This window comes from Oncorhynchus gorbuscha, linkage group LG22, assembly GCF_021184085.1.
Source record: "Oncorhynchus gorbuscha isolate QuinsamMale2020 ecotype Even-year linkage group LG22, OgorEven_v1.0, whole genome shotgun sequence".
In the NCBI taxonomy this organism is placed as follows: domain Eukaryota; kingdom Metazoa; phylum Chordata; class Actinopteri; order Salmoniformes; family Salmonidae; genus Oncorhynchus; species Oncorhynchus gorbuscha.
The window spans coordinates 17,721,603-17,748,218 of record NC_060194.1 but is presented as its reverse complement, the minus strand read 5'-3'; the positions used below and the strand labels follow the sequence as shown (position 1 = coordinate 17,748,218).

The following is a 26,616-nucleotide window of genomic DNA, read 5'->3' as shown; positions in this document are numbered from 1 at the left end:
CAGGGCTGTAGTGGAGCAAGTTGAGAGCTTCAAGTTCCTTGGTGTCCACATCACCAACAAACTATCATGGTCCAAACACACCAACAGTCGTGAAGATGGCACGGCTACGCCTATTCCTTATGAGACTGAAAATATTTGGCATGGGCACTCAGATCCTCAAAAAGGTATACAGCTGCACCATCAAGAGTATCCTGGCTGGATGCATCACCTCCTGGTATGGCAACTGCTCAGCCTCTGATCGCAAGGTACTACAGGGTAATGCGTACGGCCCAGTACATCACTGGGGCCAAGCTTCCTGCCATCCAGGACCTCTATACCAGGCGGTGTCAGAGGAAGGCCCTAAAAATGGCCCAAGACTCCAGCCACCCTAGTCATATACTGTTCTCTCTGCTACCGCACGGCAAGCGGTACTGGAGCACCAAGTTAAGGTCCAAAAGGCTTCTTAACAGCTTACCCCCTAGCCATAAGACTCCTGAACAGCTAATCAAATTGATACCCATACTATTTGCATTGACCCTCTCCACCCCCATTTTTACTACTGGTTAACTACGCAGTCACTTTACCTACATATTACCTCGACTAACCTTTGCCCCCACACATTGACTGTACCGGTACCCCCCGTATATAGCGTCGCTGCTGTTATTTCGTTGCACTTTAAATTTATTTGTATACTTCAGTTTGAGTAAATACATTAAACACTTATGTCTAAAAACTGCATTGATGGTTAAGGGCTTGTAAGTATTTCACTGTAAGGTCTACCTACACCTGTTGTGTTTGGCACATGTGATAAATACAATTTTATATTTTTTCTTGATCAGCCCCCAGACATCCCAGATTATGGGACACACACACACAGAACTCAATAACAGTGCCTAAATCTTTATTTTTCAATAAGCTACATTTTCCCCCTCCAAATTAGACAGCTTAACATGACACAAGAGTAACTTAAATTATCAATAGTTGACATGTACGCTTGATTCCAGTCTTAATGGAAGAATAGGTAAGAAATCAAAAGCACTCAGATACCTCCATGAACAACTTATGTTCATATGTTCTTCTCTCCCATAAAGTCAGCGATTGTCCACTGCTGTTAGCGTAACATGGTATGGGTAAAAATGAGTTAATTGACCACAGTGAGTTGATAGTGAGACAATGGCTGTGTCTCATTCCAGTCAGTTGGTGCATTGTCACATCACTTTAGAAGCAAGGTCAACTTACAACAAGCTGTAGCCGTTGCAAAAATATACATGGCACTGTCAAACTGGTGAGACGAAGCAGATCGAAGCGAACTGGGCAAGGAGAACGAGACGGCCTGATATGAGAGACTTTGTCTGTGTACAGTAACACAAGGAGAACAGCCCAAACATTACAACAGGCTTTAGTAGTACGAGCAAAAGAAAGAAGAAAAAGTTCAACACAAGTTCAGTCAGTCTTTCGTACTGTAAGCAGTGCCATCATCTTCTGGAGAGATTAACCAATAACATTGAATGAAAAATATTTTTCTCATGCTGCACACACCTAGCTGGCGAATGAACCTTGGGTTAACTTGACCGTCAGTCAACTTTGCATTTGTGTTTTATACTTCTGCTGACCCCAGGTGGTACACTTCACACTCACACACAGTGCCCAGCCTGATAACATATCCATACCCAATCTGCAAAGACAACAGCATTTTGTATTAGATAGGCCTACGAGCATAGACCAGCTTAAATTTACAATCATGCCTAGACTTCATAAGCCCGGTCAGATGCAGGTTGCTATGAGTACTTTGTCTAATGTCAGTGGTATCAGATTTTAATTCCCAGTTTTATAATTCTGGACCAGCTACACTTCCCATGAGTAACAACAAATATCAAAATATAAATGGCAGGCGCTTAAATATTATGTACAAGTCAAACAAACTGCCGGGCTGAAACAAATTAAATGGCACAGTTTTTTTGCCACATTAAAACAGTCCACATGTGTGATCAAAGGATACAAAAAGACAATGCACAGTATGTTATACAGTGTGCCAGGAATCATTTCTGCAAGAAAATGAGAAGTGTAAAATATATCTACACTATTATGATTGAGTTTAAACACTGGTAAAGCCTACCAAAAAAAAAAAGTACAGTTATTACTTCTGGGGGCTACGAAAGTTCCGTTGATGTACATTGTCATGAAAAACAAAAAAACTCAAAAACAAAATGACAGAATTTCAACCATGCTTAATCAATTTGCGCCAAACAAATTATACAGTATGCTGTTGAGGAATTGACATTGGTTGTGTGTGAAAGATTTGATATTCCTGTGCTTCAAATGTGCTTTACTGTGATTCATAAAGAACTGTTTTATGGGCCAAATCACACATCAGATTGATATAAGCTGTCTGTCACAGGACAGAGAATGGACTTTGTACTATCATTTGAAGATGTGTATTTGTACAACAGGTAGGTTCTCCCCTTTTCTCATTGTGCACAGTGAAGGGGCTAAACAACAGAAACAAACACCTGTTTGTTGAGAAAACGCATGGAAATGGAATGAGAATGACATTTAAAAAGTTACAATCAGACAACCTGCCCACATTGCAAAGTGAGGCAGACGCAATTCTTCACATCAGAACATTTTTTTTTTTTTAAAAGAAATTCAAACATTTAGATATCCTACATCCAGCTCAAAAGCGACATTAATAGTTCAACAAGATCAATATATGTTTTTTTAAATCATTTTAAGGTACCTCTTTATATTTTCTGATTATTTACAACTGTACAAGCAAAGCACACAGTTCAAAGAACATATTTGATACAGTATTGACTATTTTGCATTTACAGGATTTATATTTCCCCCCCAAAACAAACAGAAAATAAAAACAAGGAACAAAGTTAATCAAAGAGTCGAGATAAATTTGACAAAACCAAAATGCTGCTAGATTTGTACTTTAAGACCAAGTAAGACTCCTGACGTTAGGTATGACTAAATATTTCCATGCGTCTCCCTTAGTAACATGTCGGGGTTTGAAAAAAAATAAACTAACTCTACGTTGTCTCGTATAAAAGTTAAGGCAAAGTCATTTTCAAGTTTAAATAAAATTCAAGTTTTTAAACACCGGATGGAAATTATACATTTGAAAATATATAAAATTGTATATATTTTTTTTCTTGAAAAGAAACTTTAATGATATCTCATGGAATAAACAGCACTGGTTTCTAAATAAGCAGATGCGGTACAACATGTCTTTTATACCATCTCAGGAAAAAAACAACAAAAAAATAATACATCTGCCATTTAAGACCGCCCATAAGTGCATCTCAGTCCTTCAGAATCAAACTCCCCAAATGTGTTTGCAAACCAAACGGCATGCAAATCAAAAGCAACAATGACTATCAATACAGGCAATGTCTCCTCTCTCCGAATTAAGTCCTCTTTTCTAAGCAGAGTACTCCAGGGTAGCTCCTTGTTGCAGGAAGACGTCAATGAGACACTAAAGAAACACACAGGTTCCACTTTTTTTTCTACTTAGAGATTTATACAAAGCACAGAGAGGGAATTTGGAAGCTATATGGTTGTTGTATGGAGAGCCAGGTGAAATCTCCAGAAGAAAACCATGCTAAAAATAAACTGGGCATTTCTACTGTATGAAGGGGAAGGTGTTGGAACAGCCCAACAGTGCTGCCTGCTCTGCCTAACATTTGTCCAAACTGAAAGGACTTTACAGCATCCAAAAACAAGTCAAAGGTCATACTCTGCCTGCTCACAGGGTGCAGTTTACTTCTCATATTTTCTGAGTGTCACCCAATGACTAAAGCTATACCTTCATTCTAAAAGGGCTGCCTCATCTTTTACCTTAATATCTAACATTTGTAGTGAAGGAAAAACCCCACTTCTTCCTTTCAACCAATTCTACTTAATTGTAAATGTTTTGGAGCCACCATAATTTCCTAAACTCAGTCCTGGGTCCCCTCCTGGGTGCACATTTAGTTATTTGCCCTAGCACTACATAGCTCATTTAAATAAATCAAAGCTTGATGAGTTGGTTATTTGGATTAGCTGTGTAGTCCTAGGGCAAAAACAAAAACATGCATCGGGGGGGACAGGACATAGTTTGGGAACCTTTGATCTAAGGTGTAAATCCACATTATAATTTGCTACTGTAATACTCAATAAACAAACCGCTTTATAAAAAATAAAAATAAACACCACGTACCAGTGGTTTCATAATTCACTACCTAAAATGGAAAACAAAATCAAATAAAACACCACTGCAAAAATAAGCCATTGTTAGTGGAACTCCACAGGTTTAAATCAATGAAAGTGAGCACAAAAGAAAATAACTCAAGACTGAAGTTATTTTTATCCTGCACGGAAGTATGTCTAGTAGGCATTTACATGGCAGTAAACAGTTTAACTTGTGTGAATTTCTCCATGTAGAAGTTAATCGAATTAGTCAACATTTAGATCTTCTGAAACTGATTACACTGCCACAACATTTAATAATAATGCGCAAGTCAAATGGAAAGAAAAGTTGAAATCCAAGAAGGAGAAAACTACATTTGTTGTATAACTGATATTTTAAAGGGCTTATAATGTGACTATCAGCAGTTTCAATATTCCTCTTTACATTTCAGAGAATATGAAACTAGATTCACATGTTCCCTTTTTGCTTCTGTATGTCCAGAATCAAAACAAATAGTGCAAAGTTTAGTTGACGACATGTATCAAGTATTAATTTCTAAGTACAGTACCAGATTCATTGAAGTAACACGGTCCAGGTTCATCCTCTAGCACCATAGCTATCTAAAATAATGAAGTCACTTGCACCCTGCCAAAACCCTACTGCCTACTCCTTATAGTAGCCTAGCCACCTCCACTGCCAACATGTGCCCACTGAACTAGTCTTTGACATGCTCGTTTCACAGCTAAATTTAGGAGTAGAGTCACCAATAGCCACCACGTGATAAATGTATGCGTTTTTTTTCTGAGATGAAAATACATGTAGATTTCTACTGACACTGATAGTACCTCTCTCTAAGAGGCCTAACTAGCAATGTGCTTTATACGGCTAGGAAACAGACTCCTGTGAATGGGATAGCAGAAAACTACATTTTATTGTTTACCACAAGAAATACCAGATAAAGACTTTGGCGCTCTTAAAACCACCAGCACGCAACAACTAGAGGTACTTGTACCAACAATCAAAACCAGTATGCAAATAAATGTATTCTCATCATATGCTGGTGTTACAATGACAAAGAGTTCCGTGTTGGCAAAAAGAATCTCAGAAATCCCTCAGAAAGTAAGTCTTCTGTGGATTTCAGTGAAGTCTAAAATGACACTAGACTAGTTGACCTTGCATATGAATGTAAATATGTAAAAACAATTATGGCTGCATCCCACACGGCGCCTTATTCCGTATGTCGTGCACTACTTTTGACCGAGAGTAGTACGCTACTCGGGGAATAGGGTGTCATTTGGGACGCCAATCTCATGACTGACTGATCATCTCATCCTGCAATGGAATCACATTACATCTTAGGACTGCATACAACATACAGAAACACCCCCCACAACTAACAAGATCTAAACCGCTATTCCGTTACTCATCCACTTGCTTTCATTCACTCACTGGGTGGCTTCCAGTCTACCTACTCTCACAATATTATCTTGGAAGGCAGTTTGGACATATGAATTTATCCCACTAATCTGAACAAGAGTTCATTTGACTGATTGACACAAAATTATGCAAAAAAAAATCCAAATGAAATAAACCTCCCAAAAAATAAATAAGTAAAGATGAACGGTTCTCTACATGCACACTGAGGTGCTATTGTCAGTAAGCCCTGATCCAGAAACACATCCTCTCTATGCTGTGACTGACTGATGATTTTGGGATAGGTTGTATTTCAATAGCCCTGACTTTCTCCAGATTTTTTTCCTCTCACTCATTTGTTTTGAAATGGACTTTATTGCAGTTGGGGGTTACTGCAGGTACTTTGGGGGGGTGTTGAGATCTTTGCTGCTGGGACCCTTCCCTGGGTGGTGGGGAGGTGGTGAGGGCCACCGTCCGGTTGGTCTCCGGACCTCTCGGGGTCTGCCTGGGTTAGCAGGCTTGGAGGAGCCTGGGTATGTCTCTCGGGGGGCCTTGGGCTCACCCCTGTCCCCTGGAGCTGCGTCAGGGCACTTCCTCTCCTCTCCTGCGGAGGCAGCGCTGCTGGCTGGCTTGGCCTCTTTAGGGGCCTGTAGTGTCGGAGCGTGGTCTTTAATCCTCTGGCAGATCTCAGCGTAAGAGGGCTTTCGCAGTTCCTGAACACACAAAAAAAAGCTACATTGTAGAGGATTAATTTCATAGGACATTGACTACACACCCTGGTTTGACATGCATTAAAATAAGAACCACAAGTTAGCATCTATACCGATCAAAAGATGTAGATCAACTAATATCAATAATTGCACCTGGTTGTTTAAATGCTTTGGTGAACCAGCACTTACTGTAGCAGCCCCATTGACTTGAACAGATTTGCTAGCGGTGTACAGCGTGTCAGTGACCAGCTCCACAGAGACCCGGTTCTCCTGCTTCGCCTCCGGAACTTTCACTTCCCTGAAACACACACAGCATCTCACAATTCATTCATAAAGACGAGTAGGGCATGAAATGCTGTTAAGTCAGTTCTGTTCATTTTTTTCTACACCAAGCTACTGTATCTATCATATTTGATGAGGAAATAGAGACAAGTGTGAGAGAAAAGATACTGTATGATATGAAAAACAAAATAAGTTATGCTTTTCTAAATAGAACGTGTGTATGTGTGTGTGGGGGGTGAAACACACGTGTCATATACTCACTCTGCGGGTTGGGAGGGAGTGGGGATAGGGGCAGGGCCCGAGGCTGGTGCTAGGGTCAGGGCTGAGGGAGCAGCGGGCAGGAGGCTCGGGGGCTGTGGAGACGTGAAAGTCCTCAGTGGCTCCTTGGGTCCTCCTGAGGGGAGGAGGGAGCCTGCACCGCTGGCATCAACACTTACATTCTGGAACGGGGTGAGAAAAACAACACATCAGGTACCGACTGACAGCAAAGCTGAAATGTTGAGCTAAGTGATTCACTATGTTGGCTTGGAGATGAGAGCTTGGCTGCATCCCAGATGGCACCATATTCCCTGGCCAGAAGTCTATGGGTCCTGGTCAAAAGTAGAGCACTACATAGGGAATAAGGTGCCATTTGGGACGCACAGAGTACGGTGGCCTGGAGATGACAGCTTGTGGTGGTAAATACTGACCCTGACCTTTGTGGCTCCTATTACCATGCTGGCCAGTCTGTTTTCAAACATGTTGTCAGGGGTCTTGAGGTGGCCTGCAGCCCCAGGCAGGGGGGGGAAGCTGGAGAGCCCCAGCTCAAAGCTGGGGGATGGGGGCTTCTGAGGAGGGGGTGACTGGGTGGCCACTCTCTATATAACAAAACAGCATCAAACACCGTCAGACAGGGTGGCCACTCCCTAAGCAACACCGGAGTCGGCACAATGCAGTGAGTCAGAGAAAACAACCTCTGCACCCTACTCCCTTCATAGAGCACTACTTTTTACCAGAGCCCATATGGCGGGTCAAAAGGAGCGCAGTATGTAGGCCAGGGTGCTAAAGTCAGCCTGGCAACCACACCTACAAAATCCCTGCAATACAAACATTCAGTCAGGTGGTCACAGCCTTCAGCATCAGTACTGATGGATCTTTCTCAAAGTCAAAGACTAGTTTAAGAGGAGAGATAAAAAATATGTACTTACTGTAAACTTGTTGTCATCCCTCTTTTTCCTAGAACCATAAATATTTGTCCTTTAAGAGAGAGAACATTTGAAATATTCACTGACTTTTTTTTTTATCTATTTGAAGCACAATTTAGCCTTAGATTTCAATTCCAAAACATGAGCGCCATGCTCTCTCAAGTAAAATTATAATGCGTCCCAAATAGCACCATATTCAGCGCACTACTTTTTACCGGATCCAATGGGCATTGGTCAAAAGTGGTGCACTAAATAACAAATGTAGTACCATTTGGGACACAGCCTATGGATGTCTATGGTGGTGAAGCTCATGCAGATAGTGGATGATCACTTACCTTCCACGGCCCATGCCCAGTGAGTAGTCGGTGCTGACGGGCTCCACCCGACCCGTACCGATGTCCCTCCTAGGGTAGGTCATGGTGGAGGGGGGTAACCTGGTTCTGTTCTGGCTCAGGAGCCGCGTCGTCTGGGGGGAACCTCGGGGCACCCCGTTCAAGATGCGCTCTGTGGGGAAGTTGAAGATGGTGGGGTTGTCCAGGAGCCCTGTGCCACGCTGATCTGCGTTGGGTATTGTGGGCCTCAGGTGAGGTTTATTGTGAGTGTGATTCCTGAAAAATTCCACAAGAAACACTGATCAATAATGTTTAAAGATCCTACATCATTCCATAGAATTGGAATGAGCACACATTATGGAATTATTGACTTGAATGAGTAGAACAGGTATCCCCATTCTATTTCTATAATACAAGCACAGTCATGTAGACATTCTTGGTAGTATCGTGTACATTAGGAATGTCAGTGTACCCACCTATTCCTGGGAGAGTAGTGCCTAACACCAGCAAGAGGAGACGTCGCTGGTTTAAAACTATGGGATGTTGTAAATCCATTGATGAATTGGGTGTTGTGAAATGATGTAACCTGTTGAATATAGAAGGAAACACTAAATCAATTACATTTATAGGAGTTCTAGTAGCATATCATACAGTGAAGTTATGAAATCTCTCATTTGATGTCTTGTAGGTTTGTGGGTGGTAGGTTTGAAAAATCCTGGTAATTTCTCAAACATTTTTAATTTGTATCTAAAATTCCCAGGTTTTCCAGAAACACCTGTGGGAAGATTCCCAGAATCAGGAGAGAAAAGGCATAAAATCCATTAATTTCCCAATCAGAATTTTGGGGATTCTGCAACCCTAGTCTGTATTGTAGGTTTGTAGGTGTGTGCATGACTGTTGTCCTCACCAGTGAAGGGTCTATGAAGCTGTGGGTGGCTGACCAGGCCTGTGGAGTGATAAGGCTGTAGAGGGGGAACTGTTGCTGAGGGCTGTACACTGGAGGAATGTAGTACGAGGTGTAACGCTGTGGTTGTTGTTGCTGCTGCTGCTGCTGCTGTTGAGCATATGGGTTTACCTCCACCGGGCGGTAGCCATTCTTTGGCATAAAAGTGTTGATAGCAATTGCCTTCGCCTTTATCCGTGCCTGATTGGGGTTTAGAATTTAGAGTTCCTTAGAAAATTGATTTTTCCTCAAAAACAAATATTCAAAGTAGCCATTTTTCAAAGCGGTGCACAGAGATTTGAATAAATTAGCCACATTTCTCCAGGGTATTATTTCATGTTAACTCTAAATGAACCCAAACAAACACTGTAGATTGAATTGTTGTTATCATCCACTAGAAGTCGTTTGGGGGAAAGCATTAGTTGCTGTTATGTAGACAGAAATAGGTTCTGAAGCCCAATACTCCATAAAGTACAGTAAATGGGTGAAGTTAACCTTAACACAAAAAAACATGAATTAGCTTACCTTAATAGGTTTCCCTTGGAAGGTTTTCACTTCTTCACGAAGATACTGATATGCCTATTAAAAAAAGGTTAAATGAACACTTCAGAAACAGCACAACATATGTCTTCAGTTTGTCTACCCGCTGAGAAGGACGTAAGCTCAAGGCCAGTATAAAACCCGGTATGGCCACAACTAGCGGTTGTAAACCAAACATAGACCAGCCCTACAATCCTAAAACATGCTATGACGTGCAGGGGAAAAGTACAAAATCAAGAGCTATGATCATGCAATGGTGCGACATTACAGAATGTTCCTTACCTGTTGTGCATCTGCTTCTGATTCAAAGGTGATGAACCAGTTGTCGTTGTAGGCAAACTCAGAATTTATGAATTTAGGTAAGTTCTTTCCTTTAAAAAGAGCCTCAACCTCCTGCAAAACAAGAGCAAATGTCAAGTTTAAAAAGGGATAGTTCAGGATTTAAGTCTTTGGGTACAGCTAGCATATGCTAAGCTAGTTAGCATTGGCTGGCGAAACTAACTTCTTTCATACTGGACACAGAGACATACAAAAATGTGCCTCTGGAGTAGCAGATAAAGGACTTCATTGTCAAAATCCTGATCTATCCCTTTAGTAATGCCAAAACGCCACAGGAAATGTGAGCAAGTTCCTGGTTTCGATTGAAAAGCATAGGGCGGTCTGGCACACTGCTTTTTCAACACACTCCCTCTTGTATGTATCTGTATCCAACAAACAAAAAAACAAAATTGTCCCTATCAATGTCAAATATTGTCAATATTCCCCAATGGGAGTACAGTTCAGACTGAAATAACACCATTAAAATGTTCGGAATTCTAAACAGCTAAAAACATCACCCTTTAATTTGTCACACTGCATTAATTTGGATAACCACCCACTTGCACAATAGCTGAAACCTCTAAACACTGTATAAACAATGTGTCATTGTGTTAGAATACTCATACTAACTGTACTATTTGTGACGTGAATTGAGTATATAGTATGCTTATTTGTCATAGTATGGATATAGTTAGTATGCCAAAAGTTCCCGGATGTCGTACTAAATTCGCCAAAATATGAAGTACACAAGCAGAGGACACTATTTCCGTACTTTAGGGACCATAATGCATTCAGGAAATGGGCGTAGCTTCACATCATTTTCAGATTTGAAGAAATTGGCGGAAAATATGCAGCCGAGGTACAACGAGAGTGGATACAAATTCATTGCTTTAACTAATTATGTCAAATGTTAAGAAAATGTTGCGCAAAGTAATGACTCTTCAAATAAGTTACCTTGCACGTTACGTTGGCTGGGCAATTTGTTAGTTACACGCTTACGAACCACATAACATAATCATTACAGCAGTATGTACCGGTATGTTGTTAGCTAGTTACCTAGCGTTAGTTGGCTACTTATACATCAAACTAGCCAGTATATTAACTATAGGTAGGCTAACTACCCAACGTTTATTGACTTGATTATTCCCATTATTCTTAGCTTAGCTAAATTGTATAGACGTTCTCAACGGACATTCGGGTGCATTCTTAAATTCGCTCTGGCTATCTACTCCGATTTCAGAGCACTCTCGTCCAAGTGTACCAGAGAGCAGAATAATGCATTTTCAAGCACTCAACACCTGTTGAATATGGCCGGTGTCAGTAAACGTCGGCAAAAAAAGCATAATTAAATAGTTGCCAGGAGCATAGTTAGTCACCAACGTTCTGGTTAACCAGCTCTGCTAGGGCAAGTAAAATGGTCAGAGTGGTCCCATGTGTCTGGAAGTAGCTTGCAAGCAAGTCAACGTTAGCTTGGGTGCTTGACTGCCGTTGTAAGTAGAGGTCGACCGATTAATCAGGGCCGATTTCAAGTTTTCATAATTGGTATTTTTGGACACCGATTACATTGCAAACCACAAGGAAACTGCATGGCAGGCTGACCACCTGTTACACAAGCGCAGCGTCAAAAGAAGCCACGGTAAGGTGCTAGCTAGCATTAAACTCATCTTATAAAAAAACAATCAATCTTGACATAATCACTAGTTAACAGCACATGGTTGATGATATTACTAGGTTAACTAGCTTGTCCTGCATTGCATTTAATCAATGCCGTGCCTGTTAATTTATCATCGAATCACAGCCTACTTCAACGTCGCCAAATGATTTAACAAAATCGCATTCGCGGGGGGAAAAAAGCACATTCGTTGCACAAATGTACCCAACCATAAAACATTAATGCCTTCCTTAAAATTAATACACAGAAGTATATATTTTTTAAACCTGCATATTTCATTCAAATAAATGCATGTTAGCAGGCAATATTAACTAGGGAAATTGTGTCCCTTCTCTTACATTCAGTGCAAGCAGAGTCAGGGTATATGCAACAAGATTGGGCAGCCTGGCTTGTTGCGAACTGTGTTTCCTCCTAACAATGACCGTAATTAATTTGCCAGAATTTAAAATTATGACATAACATTGAAGGTTGTGCAATGTAACAGCAATATTTAGACTTAGGGTTGCCACCCGTTCGATAAAATAAGGAACGGTTCTGTATTTCCCTGAAAGAATAAACGTTTTGTTTTCGAAATGATAGTTTCCAGATTTGACCATATTAATGACCTACGGCTCATATTTCTGTGTTTATTATATTATAATTAAGTCTATGATTTGATATTTGATAGAGCAGAATGACTGAGCGATGGTAGGCAGCAGCAGGCTCATAAGCATTCATTCATTCATTCTTTACTGCGTTTGTGAGCAGCTCTTAGCAATGCTTGATGACTTCAAACCTATCAACTCCCGAGATTAAGCTGGCAATACTAAAGTGCCTATAAGAACATCCAATAGTCAAAGGCATATGAAATACAAATGGTAGTGAGAGAAATAGTCGACTGTCAGAATTCCTATAACTACAACCTAAAACTTCTTACCTGGGAATATTGAAGACTCATGTTAAAAGGAACCACCAGCTTTCATATGTTCTCATGTTCTGAGCAAGGAACTTAAACGTTAGCTTTTTTTACATGGCACATATTGCACTTTTACCTTCTTCGCCAACACTGCTCTTGCATTATTTAAACCAAATTGAACATTTTTCATTATCTATTTGAGACTAAATAGATGTTATTTGTGTGTTATATTAAGTTAAAATAAATGGGTTAATTGTTCATTCAGTATTATTTTTATTATTACAAATAATACAAAATAAAGTTTTTAAAAATAATAATAAATTTAAAAATATATATTTTTATTCATATATATATATATATTTTTTTTAAATGGGCCTATTAAAATCGGTATCGACTTTTTTTTGTCCTCCAATAATCGATATCGGTAAACGCATGGAAAAATCATAATCGGTCAATCTCTAGTCGTAACGTCCAATGTGCCCCCCGAGAGGGAAACGCTCTGAATTATAAACTGACAACGCTCTGAATTTACGAGCACACTTTGGCACTCCAGATTGAATTTAAAAACACACCCGAAGTCGTAAAATGTCTTACTAGTAATTTGTTATGCTAACTAGCTAGAAGTCGCATAGCAACAGCATCAACTTTCGGTAGACAGGCGAAGAGCTAGTATGCTCAACTGAAAGGATACTGTTAGTTTACAGTGTACTAAAATTAACTAATAGTATATACTCATTAAGTATGTAGTATGTTAGTATGGGTACTCTAACACAGCTCATAACATATTTAACAGGGTGTCAACGTCGCAAGATGGAAGATGAGTAAAGAAATAAATTGACAGACATATACACCAGTATGACATATGATTCCAGGAAAACGACTCAGGGTTGTAATCATTATTACAAACAGTTGCAAAACGAAAACTACTGTTTCGATTGGACAGGTTCAGCAAATGGAGGGACCTACCTGAATCTGCCCAATAGAAAGCTTTCGTTTGGAGTAATGATTACACCTCAGGTAGTGTGCTGTGCACTCAACAAGAAATGACCTACAATGCCCAGGTTAAAACACACATATAGCCTAGACACATAAGAGCTTGTACGAAATTGACCTAGTCTTGCTGAAACTTGAATGATTTCTTTCCACTGTCTGCCATACTGGATACAGTCAGTCAAAGGTAAGTCATTGTTTTCTTTTAAAATGGTCCAGACAGAATGTCCCAAATGACACCCTGTTTCCTATGTGGTGCACAACCCTTAGTGTTCTGGTCTAAAGTAGTGCACTACATAGGAAATAAGGTACCATTTGGGACTCAAACAGCAGCTAGCCAGTGAACATACCTCTACAGGAGTGCTCTCAGGGACCTCTCTGAGGATGACGATGCAGCGGTTCTGGTTGGGTCTCACCTTCTCCCCCTTCTCATCTACCTGGACCAACGGCAGAGCTACAGGGGCAGGGCAATATTCAAGTCCAGTGAATTTATAATCAAAATCTGAAAACTTTATTGCCATGTAACAAATGTTGCTAGGAATTGATGTTAGAGAAAGAAGGTTAACTAATACAACTGAAATCCATATGAAACCATTCCAAATGAAACATCTATTGCCTGCAATGTCTCTTTAGTCTCAATAACAAAAATTGCTGTTAGTATCAAGTTAATCAGAAAAAGTTCAGTGAACGATAGTTTCAAATAGAAGGGTGTCACTTACATCGTAGGATATCAACGATTAACTCCACGTCCGTGCTGAGTTTCTTGACGTGGTCCAGGTTAGCTACAGTCACGATTGGCACATACTGGTCACTATCCATCTGAGAGATAAGGTACATGTCGCTGGCCAGGTTCTCCCTGTAAGTGAAAAGAGACAAGACAAAACGGTAAGTCACTCCCTGTAGCCTAAGCCACTCCTCCCTCCCCACAGCACCCACCAGGGAATTCTTGACAGCATGAAATAAAGCTTTCATTTAGAACAAGCCTCCCACAAAGGGCCAAAGAGAACTAATGAGTGTGCGGCCATTGTGCATCATCACAGTGACATATTTCACTGGCTGTATTCTAGCATTGGCAGCACTTGATTACTATCAACAAAAACTATGGCCCAGCATCGACACATACTGTATGGGGAACAGCATAATAAATTGAACAGTAGTGGTGTACTTTACTCCCCTAGCTACCTCCCCTAAGAGCCAATTAAAGTTTGGTCAGGCGGGTTCTGTATTCTGTAATGGCAGAGCTGTGCCTCTGTGCTGCACGGCTGTAGATTATATGGTTTCTGCAGTACAGTGTGCCCAGTGCATTATTGGCTGTATTATAGTAGGCAATGTCTATGTCCCAAATGGCACCCTATTCCCTATATAGTGCACTACCTTTTCCCCAGGGCCAATTGACCAGAGTACGACTGGTCAATTGTCAAAAGTTGTGCATTATATAGGGAATAGGGTGTAATTTGTGACACAATCAGTGTGTAGTATTGACTGTTACCCACCGGGACAGACAGAACTCCAGGGTCTTCTTCAGGTGTTCCCGGAGGTCCTCCTGACGGCTCTCCTGCTGGAGCTCACCGTCTGCTCATCGGGGGAACAGACAACACAACATTCACTTTCATGCCGAGACCCTTCATTTCATTCAACTCACAGGCCTTGTCCCAAATGGCACACTATTCCCTATATAGTGCACTCTAATGACATTAGACCATTCATTATATTACACGCAGTCCCCTTTAGGTACAGGTTGTTTAAGTTAAAACAAACTCATTGATGCATACATTTCTAATATTCTAAAACACAATGTTGCAGTGCAATGAGAATACCATTTATATAATTGTGTATCACTTTCATAGACGCTTTGCTCAACTCAAGTGAATGGTCTCCACTCCAGTGGATGAGGATCCCACCTGTGTGAGTTGCCTCCTGGCCAGACTCTGGGTATGCAGCAGGGTCGGAGCCCTCCAGGGTGACGGTTGCGGCCATGGGGGCTGGCTCTGCCATCATCACCGGTGGAGGCTCATCTGGGTCGGCCAACAGGGGCTCCTCAAACACTTTGTCTTTGCTGGCTTCATAGCCTGGACAGAGTAAAACAGGAAACAACCATCCAAGCAGTTAACACAAGCTACAGTCTTCACTGGCTTCATAGTCTGGACAGACTTAAAGGGACAACCAAGAAAGCCGTTAACACTAGCTAGTAATACCGCGATGGCTTAAGTTGAAGAAACAATAGGCCTACATAATAATATAATAAAAATATATGCCATTTAGCAGACGCTTTTATCCAAAGCGACTTACAGTCATGTGTGCATACATTCTACGTATGGGTGGTCCCGGGGATCGAACCCACTACCCTGGCGTTACAAGCGCCATGCTCTACCAACTGAGCTACAGATGTATGTAGTACGGGTAATACATTGTTCTATACAAGGGGAAAGTGAGGTAAGTATCTAGATGTTAAAATGGATACCATGAATATGTGACTACTTTAATCACCACAAATAACTTCATATAATGAGCTAGGAGTAAAATGTAGATGTGTCAATCTGAATAAAACTGGTCCTAATTGATAACCTTCATGTCCCCACCAGTCCCTTGTGAACTGCCACGACGGCTAAACTTGACTAATCTTAACGTCTGCACATAAAATGATTCTGCTTATTATGTGTTAGAAGGAAGGATGGGTTGGTAATATTTATAGCTCTCCCTTTAACTAAATTGAGTATAAATGATTCAACCCATGGCTGCGCCATGATGACAGGGATTGCGCACCAAATGGCACTCCAATCCCTACATAGTGCACTACTTTTGACCAGGACTCTGGTCAATAGTAGGGCACTATGTAGGGAGTAGGGTGCCATTTGGGACACGACCCCTTTGTTACCGTGGCTATCTCCAGCCGGTACTTAAAATGGCTGACCTTCTGGCCCAGGGTCAGCCGAGCTGCTATCGCAGCCACCCTTCCATGGCTGGAGAGCAGGTGTGTTCGCAGTCCCAGTCGCAGTGGCGGTGTCCAGGTTAAGCATGTGATTGGCCCATGCTTTTGCATTGGGGTTCAGGTCAGAAAACTTGGCAGATTCCTGTGGCAGGAGACAAGATAGGAGAGTATTATATACATGAGTTCAGGTAGGCCTCCAGACTTCAGCAGACAAAAGAAAGGAGGGGTACTAAACAAACAATAACAGGAGTACAGATGTATAAGAATACTATCAGTATAGCAGAATATAGGCTAAATCAAGGAATAATGAGAAGGTACTCTCCAGGAATTTGACAATAGTCATTAATTTTAAGGCTCTGCCATTCAACCTTGCGTACTGTTCATATATCCATCTATCTATAATGTTACCCCTTGGCGGCGTTATCAGAAAGCATGGCATTGATTTTCACTGCTACGCAGAAGATACACAACTTCACATTTGTGTCAGAGGATTTAAACTGTATTAGTGATTTAAATACTTGGATGCTCATGACTTTCTCCAGCTAAATCAAGGCAAGACAGAGGTACTTATTGTTGGAGCCAAAGCACAGAGCGAATCTAGTCGCCCATTTTAATTCATGGGCAATAAAGACAACAGGTTAAAAAAAACTAGGTGTTATTTTAGATTCTGAACTCAATTTTGAATCACACACTTGGAACGTGACCAAAAAAGCTTTTTTACCACCTGAGGAACATTGCAAAGGTGCGGCCGTTTCTCTCTCAGGCTGATACAGAGAGACTCTTCCATGCTTTTATTACAAGCAGGCATGACTACTGTAATGCTCTCCTGTCTGGTCTACCCAAGAAAGCCAATGGTCAACTGCAAAACATACAGAATGCTGCAGCACGGACACTGACCAAGACCAGACGGAGAGCACATATTACACCGGTTTTAAGGTCTCTGCACTGGCTGCCTGTGAGCTTTAGAATACATTTTAAGATTCTTCTATTGGTTTTTAAAATCTATCCACGATTGTACACCTCAATACATGTCAGACATGCTTTTAAGTTATATACACCCAGTAGGTCCCTCAGGTCCTCTGGCACTGGCCTTTTAACTATCCCAAAGCCTAGGACCAAGAGGCATTCTTTAGTGATTATGCCCCCAGCCTTCGGAATAGCCTGCCAGAGAACCCGATGGAGGCTGAAACTGAGGACATATTTAAAAGATATCTTAAAACACATATTTTAGATTTGCTTTTCCTTGGGGTGATTTTTAGTCATTCAGTTTGTCACTCTTATGTTTATCTTATATTTGTGTGAAGTAAATATTTCTGCTTTTATTTTCATAGTTTGTTTCCTGTAAAGCACATTGCATACCAATTCTGAAGTGAGCAGTATAAATAAAGCTGGTTTTGATTTGTGGTGTGATCATACAAATACCAATGTGCAAATAGCAATGGCCAGTGATCACAAATGTGTGTTCATCTCAGTACAGCAAAGCTGATAGCCAGTATGAATTAACTACTATGCATGCAGACAATGATTGATGATATAGGCTACTTCATCTTGTCACACAGCAAGCAGACCATCCCTTCTGGGATTACTAGTTATCCCAGAAGTTGAATAGCCTAAATGTCTTTGAGTTGGCCTAGTCTTTGAGTTGAGGCAACAGACTCAGTGAGAAAATGCTAGTGTAACCTAAATGTTTCCCTGTCAGTTCCACAGAAGAAATCAAGGAAAATATACAAAATGTTGTCAGAAAAAGGTTGACAACGAACAAACTGTTTTATATAGCCATAGCTACATCATTGAGAAACCGGAGTTTATGATAAATGCATTAAGTAAAATCAACAATGATAGATATCTGGCATAAGAGATATCAAGACAACATACTTAAGACTGCAAAAATGACAGATTGAGCACCACTGCTTTGGGCAAGAGAAGTCTGGACATACTCACAAGAGATAAGTAATTGTTCTGCCAATTCCTTACACAAGACTCACAAGCTACACGGCTGCAGCGAAGGGCTTTGGTAAAAGCCATACTAGAGTCCTGAGGCAAAGCGGCATGTCTGTAACAGTTACTCTCCGCTGCAAAGCGGCATGTCTGTAACAGTTACTCTCCGCTGCCTACAGTAAGAAAATAATCCAGGGGCGCATCCAATCATGCCCTGCACACTCCGGGCTCACAGTCGTCGCACCTGCTGCACAGTCCATATGGCACCTCAATCACATTCAGAGCCAAGCACAACACAGACTACTTGTATCACCTCTTGGATATTCCCAGAGCTTTCCGAGCACACCAACCAAGAGTCTATTATCCCCTGGTTATTTCCAGAGGTTTCTGATTCCCAGGCGTCGCACAGCGTATTCAGCATGCCCTCCTCGGGCTTCTGCCTCCCATAGTCTACACTGCTCTTTGATGCTTCTGAGGCTGTGGCTGCTTCTGTGGTCCGTCTGTGCTGTCAAACTGCCTCTGGGTCACGAGGAGCGACAGGTTGTTGGGGGAGAGAGAAAATAAAAAAATGAGACACACTGCTGCCGAGGTGTCCGACGTGGCAGCCGCTGATTCGTCGCTGTCACTCATTCCCATTTAATGGCGCTTTGGTTTCATCACTGCTGCGGTTACCCTCTGAGTCATGCTCTCTCCATCAAAACATCAAACCCACGTCACCAACGAACAGACATACTGATGGCTAAGGTAGGTTATTGTTAAATCCACCTTAGCCAAAAACAGAAGCTGCCTGAGAAATGGATTATCCAGTGTGTACACTAGGCTTCTCTTGCAATACACACCCAATAGGCCTTTAGGTGTCAGATGAACCTGTGTTTAAGTAACACACCAATATCCATAACCTACATACAAGTGTCAGGGGTCACACTAGCTTTTAGAAATCAGCATTTTCAAAATGCAGACCATCCAAAAATGTGCATTTTAAACCATTTCACCAGAGTCGTATATTGAAAGTCAAGTGGTGGTTTGCGGTCAATAGTGGTCAGGGTCGTGACACTATACATTTTCTTGAAAGCAAATATAATTTAAAAAATGGCTTCGTTTTTAATCTGATGCACTTTTGTCAACACCATTTGGCTAGCAGCCACACAATTAGCTTATAATTAAAAAGCCAGGCCATTTTGCATGTTTATCATAGAAAGAATAAAGCTAACGACATTTCCTAATGTTTTGTATCATAGAAAGAATAAAGCTAGCTACATTTCCTACTGTTGTGTATCATAGAAAGAACAAAGCTAGCTACGTTTCCTAACGTTTTGTATCATAGAAAGAACGACGCTAGCTACATTTCCTCATGTTTTGCTTCAAGTTCATCTTGCATTTTAACTTGCTAACAGAGATCAGTCAGAGCGCTGTCTGCCGATCCAATTTCGTTTGTGTATGAGGGAATCTGATTTCTGATAGCAAATATTTGTCATTGAGTGGAGAAGTGCAACTGAAAGAGAACATTAGTCCTTTTACATCCATGATTTGGAACTGTGACTGAACCAGAGCAGAAATAACCATTTGATTTTTAAATAACAATTTGATTTTTTCTGTGTGAAAAATGCAGAATTCTGCATTAACGTGACATCGTTGGTACAAAAAGCCTTAATGGAAAACGTGGATAGTTATGATTCTCTGCTGTGGGAAATTCAAGAGGCTGAGTATCCAAAGGGGAGACAAAGTAAATCCAGCTTTCTTCAGAGTGATATAATACATTGATGGAACAGCAACAAGGCCCTTTGCTTTTCACTGGGAGCTTCTGTCTATTTGCCCGGGTCTATATATAAAAATAAAAAAACTTTAAAAACACTGCATTAGGCTACAAACTCAATGGGCTGTCTGGTCAAGCTTACAACACACACCAAGACAAAACGCTACATCAAAACCAGAGAGCCACACTGAGACCAAGGCAGGAGAAACAAAGAGCCTATAATCCAGTCATGCAATAATGTAATACCCTCCCACATCTGACCTGGCTGCTATAGAAACTGGCCTGACATAACTGACTACCATGTCCAAAGCATTTCAGGTCCGCTTGACCTTTCCCAATAAAATGCCTTGGTGCTTCCATCCCTCACTGAGGGGAGTGATTCACCTTTCCCCAGTAGCATGATTGGAAATGTTATTTTTGGGAAGCTGTTATTCATTATGAACTATAGACATTGGGGTCGGGGGACATTGTCATCGAGTGCACAGCATGTTTTCATTGCTCCTTTAGTCAGTCAGACAGGCAGGGAAGTGTTCATTTGTACACAGGGATAGATTAAAGTGCCTGAAAGGGATACTAAACAAAACACACAATTTGGACTGGTCCGTCTGGGTCTGCCACGTTGAACTCCAGACCCAGGGTAGACAGACAGTGGACTGGTAATGTGCTGAGCACCCCGGATTCAAACGACCTGGGGGGGGGGGGGGGGGGGGGGGGTGCTGTGTCCACAGGAAATGTTATACTTGTGCATCCTCACAAGCCCACAGGTTCTGGCATATAGCCTAGGTTACAACTAAATGGACGTCTATTGGACAGCCAGATCCTGAAATTAATCAATTATCTCCAACCTGACATAGAGCATTAACTAGTACTATACTAGAACCAACGACAGGCAGACTCCATTGAGTGGCAGCAGCATTGGAGTCATTAATGTAACAGCTTTCACATTTGGATAAGATATGGCCAACACATAGCTTTAAATAGGTCATATGTGCTATTCATGAATGTTCATATGCCACAGCATATGGCACAGTAGCGCTGAGCAGAGCAGCATAGAATAAGATGCTTAACATCACACACTACATGTTAACAAGGAACACATGGAAGTAAAGGTCATTCTTTAATAAGGCGAGTGGCGGGAGGCATAAATAATTACCTTAACAACAAAAGTCCCTGGATTGAGACGTGAAAACGGCACACCTCAAGAATCCATTGGGGACTTTTTCCTGAAACCAATCTTGTTTCCAAACGTATGCCATGTGTTTAGCCTAAATTAAACTGGACAAAGACAGCGGTGTCTTTCCATTTCCTAATTTGGGAGAATAAGCTTTCCTTTTGGCCCTCATTTAGGCTATTCAACTTAACATTCTTTCCAACTCAAGAGATTGACGAACAAGGGGAATTTCAATGTGTAGCCTACCTGCGTCCACACGCTTCTTAACTAAATGTAGCCTACAGCATGCAAAGACAACATGCTCTTCATCTAATAAAACATACAAGCCTTATGACAAATCTATTGAGCAAGACTGCCAGCCACATTGCTGTGCTCTCCTTGCATGGTGCAGCTGTGGCTGGCAGTCTCGCTCAATAGATCTGTCATAAGGCTTGTATGTTTTATTAGATGAAGAGCATGTTGTCTTTGCATGCTGTAGGCTACATTTAGTTAAGAAGCGTGTGGACGCAGGTAGGCTACACAAATGGCAACCTATGTAGGAAATAGGTTGCCATTTGGGATGTGACCCCAGAGACACACACATCTCCATTGTGTGAAAGAAGTGAGGAGTGTGTAGGGATACCAGTACAGGAGTATCTTGGAAGCAGAAAAGACATGAAAGTTTGCAGCAGAACTATGACTGAGGTGTTAAAATGCCAACTAAAGAATGTCTGTCCCTATAAATACTGTATACTTAATTTTAAAAGATACACTTAGTGATGAAAGCAGCAGCAGGTAGCCTAGCGGTTAGAGTGTTGGGCCAGTAAGTGAAAAGCTGCTAGCCAACAAGTTGAGAGAAAAAACAGACGATGTGCCCTTGAGCAAGGCACGTAACCATAATTGCTTGAGGGTCGATGTTGATAATGACAGACCCTGGCTGTGACCACATTCTACAGGGGCATCTCAGGGGGAGTTGGGACATGCAAAAAATAAAACAATTCCAATTCACATGTGTATTAATACACACCTGTACATGTGTGAACTAGGACAAATATAAGCACCCACCAAAGTATTATTATATAAATGACCTCGGCGCCAAACAGCAACAGCAGTTCGCATTGAGGAAAAGTCGGCGCTTGAAATTGAGGAAAAGTTGGAGTCCATGAAGCTACAATGAGTCAAAAAAATTGAGTTACAAACACAATTACAAATAGGCCTAAGGAACTCACTAAGTGTCAGAAAACATGAAATCAACTCTTGCAGCGATAAAACATGCATTAAGTGGGAGAATATAGCCAATTACACAGGAGAGCAACCAACATCTTTTTAAAATAGAATTAGGCTACATCAGTGGGGAGAGGTAAGCCATGTTTACCAAACCAGTTCAGAGAAGAGAGGTTTCCCCTACTGTTGTAAAGCATACGATGAGAAAACACTGGTTTAGATGATCGAGAAGTATAGTTTTAGTTAAAAAGGCATGTGTTTTTTGCCTGGTTTCGTTTAGATTTCCCCAAAATGCAGTTTCTCGTTTGATTTTGAGAGGGAACCTGAGAAAACCACACTTTAATAGAAAAACAACATTGAATGTTCTAAGTCCTCAACAATGTTTAAACCACCTTTGAGTTTGGCGAAAATGGAGAAATGTTGATTTGAGTGCAGTTGCCCTTTAATTATACTGTGCACCTAGCAAGAGGCTGTTGTTTAGCAGTGTTTTTGCAGCTCACATGTGATGGTAAAGTTAACCAAACCAATACGAATCACTGATGCATCCTGTTAATGCCATGATAAACATGTGCAAATTAATACATTTGTTACATTTAGTTGATTCCCTACATTTTGAATATTGTTGAAATCCGTTTTAAATGTATGGATTCCGTCTGTGTTCTCCACATTGGCGGAATTTCTAGTAGCCTAGTATTTAGTACCTACCAGATGAGAGCTCTCTTTTGCTTCTTGTACTTGCTGCACCTGTGGTTCAGCTACAACTTTTGTATCCTGGTCAGAAGTCATGAGCCGTCTACTTCTTGGCTCCTCAGGGAGAAGTCTCTTTGTCACCAAGTAAGCTGCGGATAGAGAAACAAATAAGTTTACCAGGGTTGTATTCATTAGTGCACCCCATAGCGGAACGTTTTGCAACGGAAAACGAAACCAAGTGTTTCATATTGGACAAATTGAGGTAGGTGCCTCCATTTCGTCACATTTGATTCCTTGTGAATATGCACAGAGAAAACACTGCAGCCAACCAATGCTGTAGCTCACCATGGAAGTGCAAAGAAATATTTCATTAGTAATGTGTCAACAAAACATACATGCAATCTATAAGTATGAACACCATTGGAAATGTCCCTTTTCTATCCAGTAGGTCCAATTTGTAAAGAAATGATAATCCCCCAACAATCGAATGCCTGTCTAACATGAGCTCTCGTTGTGTTCGCAAACAAAGCAGAAAAATAATGGCATGGCTGTAAAGCTCACGACCTTTGACCTACATACTCATTACCACAGACAGTGTGAGCTGGGCTTAACAGACCATTGTAAAGAATTAAACAGATGCTTTTCCATCAAGCAAGGCACAACTAACTACAGTTATCAAAGCAATTGTTTCAACAAGTCAACAATTGTGCTCATTTCTTGCACAACTAATTCAGAGATCATGGCCAACAGTTACAAGGTTCCCACACTAATCTTTAACTGTCATGTTTAATATTGTGTCATGGACCTATTTGACATATGGGCATAACTCGTTATCATTTAAGTGTTAACCCTGTATGTAATTGTCTATTTGTGCATTTATGCTTATTCTTTGAGAAACGGAAGGCCCTGGCGTAATCTAGCCCTGTTCCTGGAGAGCTCCCATCCTGTAGGTTCACTTCAACCCTAATCTAGCACACCTGATTGTAATAATTAGCTGGTTGATAAACTGAACCAGGTTAGTTACCACTGGGGTTGGAGCAAAAACATACAGGAAGGTAGCTCTCCAGAAACAGGGTTGGACACCCCAGAAATATGCCAAATATCGAAAAGTATTTTGGGAAATTTTGCATTGTCACTTGAGGACTGTGCTGTTGTACATTATGCAAGCAAAGTTCTGGTCTCTACAAAAATGGCAATTTAAGCAGAGTTCCAACAACTGTTCACTACAAGTGTTGACTGCAATACATGCCATCAGTGATTAAATTACATGATAGGTTTGATATAGCCCACCAATGGCTGTCAACAGTTGACAAGTTCCTATTGAATAGTCCCTACCTCAGACAACTTGACAAACAGACAATTTTACTATTTCCATCATTGGTACTACCCAACTTGTTTGCACTATGCATTATCAGTTTTAATTGAGATATTATTGGCACATTTCAGGAAAATTACTGTGGATACTATAGTAAGATACAGAGCAGGCTTGTTACTTCAGTCTCCAGCTGACAAGTTCGGCAGAGACCATGCGATGAGGTAAAGCCTTCAAGGAGGATTTCCATTGTGTGTGTTTTTTTATTTGTGAGGATAGGACGATCGTTAACCTAGCTACCAGATTAAGCTAGCTAGTCAAAGCTCTTTTGCTAACTAGCTACCTATGGAATTGTGGCAAGAGCCCAAACGGATCTGAGAGAAGGCTAGAATCATGGTGGCATATGACTGCCATTTACAGCGATTCTGGCTAGTAAAATACTATAAAGTAATGCTATGTAAAGCCCGTTCAACTACAAAGTTAACCCAAACTGCTGGAAAGAGCAGAGTATCATCAGCATTCAGTGAAAAATGGCGACCTCCAGCATGATTCACCTCCAATCAATCAAATGTATTTATAGACCCCTTTTTACAACAGCAATTGTTGATGGAGACTATTCCAAAGGTGAGCCAGCAGATCCTACCCGCTTGCTTACAGCTGCACTAGGGTCGGACAGGAATACTTTGTATATTAAGACACTGGAGCCGGCTCGAGAAATAGCTCAAAACATACCTCAATCCTGGGATGCGAAATGCATTGTACCCTGAACTGCCCCAGTAACCCAACTATTACATCGAGAAGATTGAACGACTGCTAGTTGTTTAGCAATCGTTGAATCTTCTTGGTGTAACAGTTGGGATAATGGGGCAATTCGGAGTACAATGTATTTCTCAACCCTGGATTGAGGTACGTTTTTCGAGCCATATCTAGTTCTGCAGAGTCTTAATATACACAGGAATGTTGTCTGACCCTAGTGCTGCTGTAAGCAAGCAAGTAGGACCTGCTGGCTATTCTAAAGGCTAGGCACCAATTATTATGTGCACCTGACGCTCCAAACAAGGCCATTCATAGCTCGCCAGTTTAGCAAGTAACCTAGCTGGTAGTTAGATAGCAACGTCTGTAGCTACCTAACTCGGACGTCACTGCGGTGGCACATTGATTTGCTGACGAACAAAGTCACGAAACATTTAGCAACTAGCTATCTGTGCCAACGTTACCTGTCGAATAGTGAATACTGAGCTAGTTAGCCGACTAGTTACCAATTAATTCACGAGCTAAGTATCTAACGTTAGCAAACGCAGCCATTTCCATATTCGTGTAGTTTACGTTACGTAGCTAAAAGTAGCAAGATTATAACGTGGGGAGTTTACTAGCTAACGTTAGCTAGCTATGCATTTGCTAAAAACAACGCACAACAAGCAAACCGCGTTAGTTGGCTAACTTGCTAAATTAGTTTGACAGCCGCTTCAGTAAACTTGAATTTATACCTTGCTATCGTATAGCTAATTATACGACATTGTTATAGTTCTAGGCAGCTACCGGACGACAGTTAGCAACAACGAGTAAGCGAGCTGGCTCGTTACTAAGCAATGGGCGCTACTCACCTGTCAGCTCTCACTGCACGACGATGCAAAGACTTGTGGTAAGCAAGGCCTTGAATTGGCTTCCTGGCTGAATACGCACGATATTATCAAGCTAACGAGCACGCTAGCTACGATTTACTACAGTCTTCAAATGAGCAATAACAAGCTGTTGGGGGCTGGGATGGTAAAAACAAAAAGAATACCCGCCCTTTTAGCCAAATCTCAGAAAACAAAATACCGTAACGTTAGCTTTCCTAACTAGCAATGCTAGCAAATTAGCTTACAAGTAGCTATTAACTTTGCACTTGTTTTGTGCAGTAGAATTAAAATAATCTATATTATTCTTCGAATTTTACCAAGCGGGGGGTTCTACTAGTAGGAAAGTAAATATGGAACATCAACCCAGAACTCTCAATGCGAAGCGTTCGTTAGCTAGCTGGATCACTCGAGGTAGCTACCAGTCGGGAATGGAGAAATTGCTGTTCCAGTTGTGTGAAGACAGCCACAATAGAGGAATCGTTGGTTCGCCTTCAAATTAACAGTCCGCCATTGAAACTGATACAAATAGTGGAAATAATGCCCTATTTGGAAGATATAATGCTAAA

General features: G+C 41.2%; 1 protein-coding gene across 5 annotated transcripts; it reads right to left on the bottom strand.

Annotated features, from left to right (window-relative positions):
• Nucleotides 1-863: 863 nt before the first annotated feature.
• LOC124009381 (la-related protein 4B-like) lies at nucleotides 864-26,514 on the bottom strand. 5 transcript variants are annotated; one of them, XM_046321168.1, is made up of 17 exons: nucleotides 26,033-26,514; nucleotides 23,132-23,265; nucleotides 16,344-16,503; nucleotides 15,334-15,501; nucleotides 14,926-15,004; nucleotides 14,152-14,288; nucleotides 13,783-13,886; nucleotides 9,840-9,950; nucleotides 9,543-9,596; nucleotides 8,982-9,218; nucleotides 8,551-8,660; nucleotides 8,078-8,350; nucleotides 7,746-7,794; nucleotides 7,248-7,415; nucleotides 6,820-6,998; nucleotides 6,466-6,574; nucleotides 864-6,279 (listed from the first exon to the last, which is right to left on the bottom strand). In XM_046321168.1, the coding sequence occupies exons 2-17, from the start codon at nucleotides 23,210-23,212 to the stop codon at nucleotides 5,956-5,958; spliced, it is 2,343 nt and encodes a 780-aa protein (XP_046177124.1). In that variant the 5' UTR covers nucleotides 23,213-23,265; nucleotides 26,033-26,514; the 3' UTR covers nucleotides 864-5,955. The 5 variants fall into 5 exon arrangements, with proteins under 5 accessions (XP_046177124.1, XP_046177125.1, XP_046177123.1 ...); XM_046321169.1 differs by lacking the exon at nucleotides 26,033-26,514 and adding an exon at nucleotides 23,512-23,779; XM_046321167.1 differs by lacking the exons at nucleotides 23,132-23,265; nucleotides 26,033-26,514 and adding an exon at nucleotides 18,303-18,794.
• Between the last annotated feature and the right edge of the window lie 102 nt (nucleotides 26,515-26,616).

What these genes read in the sequence shown, in the direction of transcription:
- LOC124009381 (XM_046321167.1), bottom strand. Translation starts at nt 18,386, where the DNA reads ATGGCTTTTACCAAAGCCCTTCGCTGCAGCCGTGTAGCTTGTGAGTCT. An exon ending in GGCTGACCCTGGGCCAGAAG is followed by an intron (nt 15,502 to 16,343) that starts GTCAGCCATTTT and finishes TACTCTGTCCAG; the next exon opens with GCTATGAAGCCAGCAAAGAC. An exon ending in AAGTCAATGGGGCTGCTACA is followed by an intron (nt 6,280 to 6,465) that starts GTAAGTGCTGGT and finishes TTGTGTGTTCAG; the next exon opens with GAACTGCGAAAGCCCTCTTA.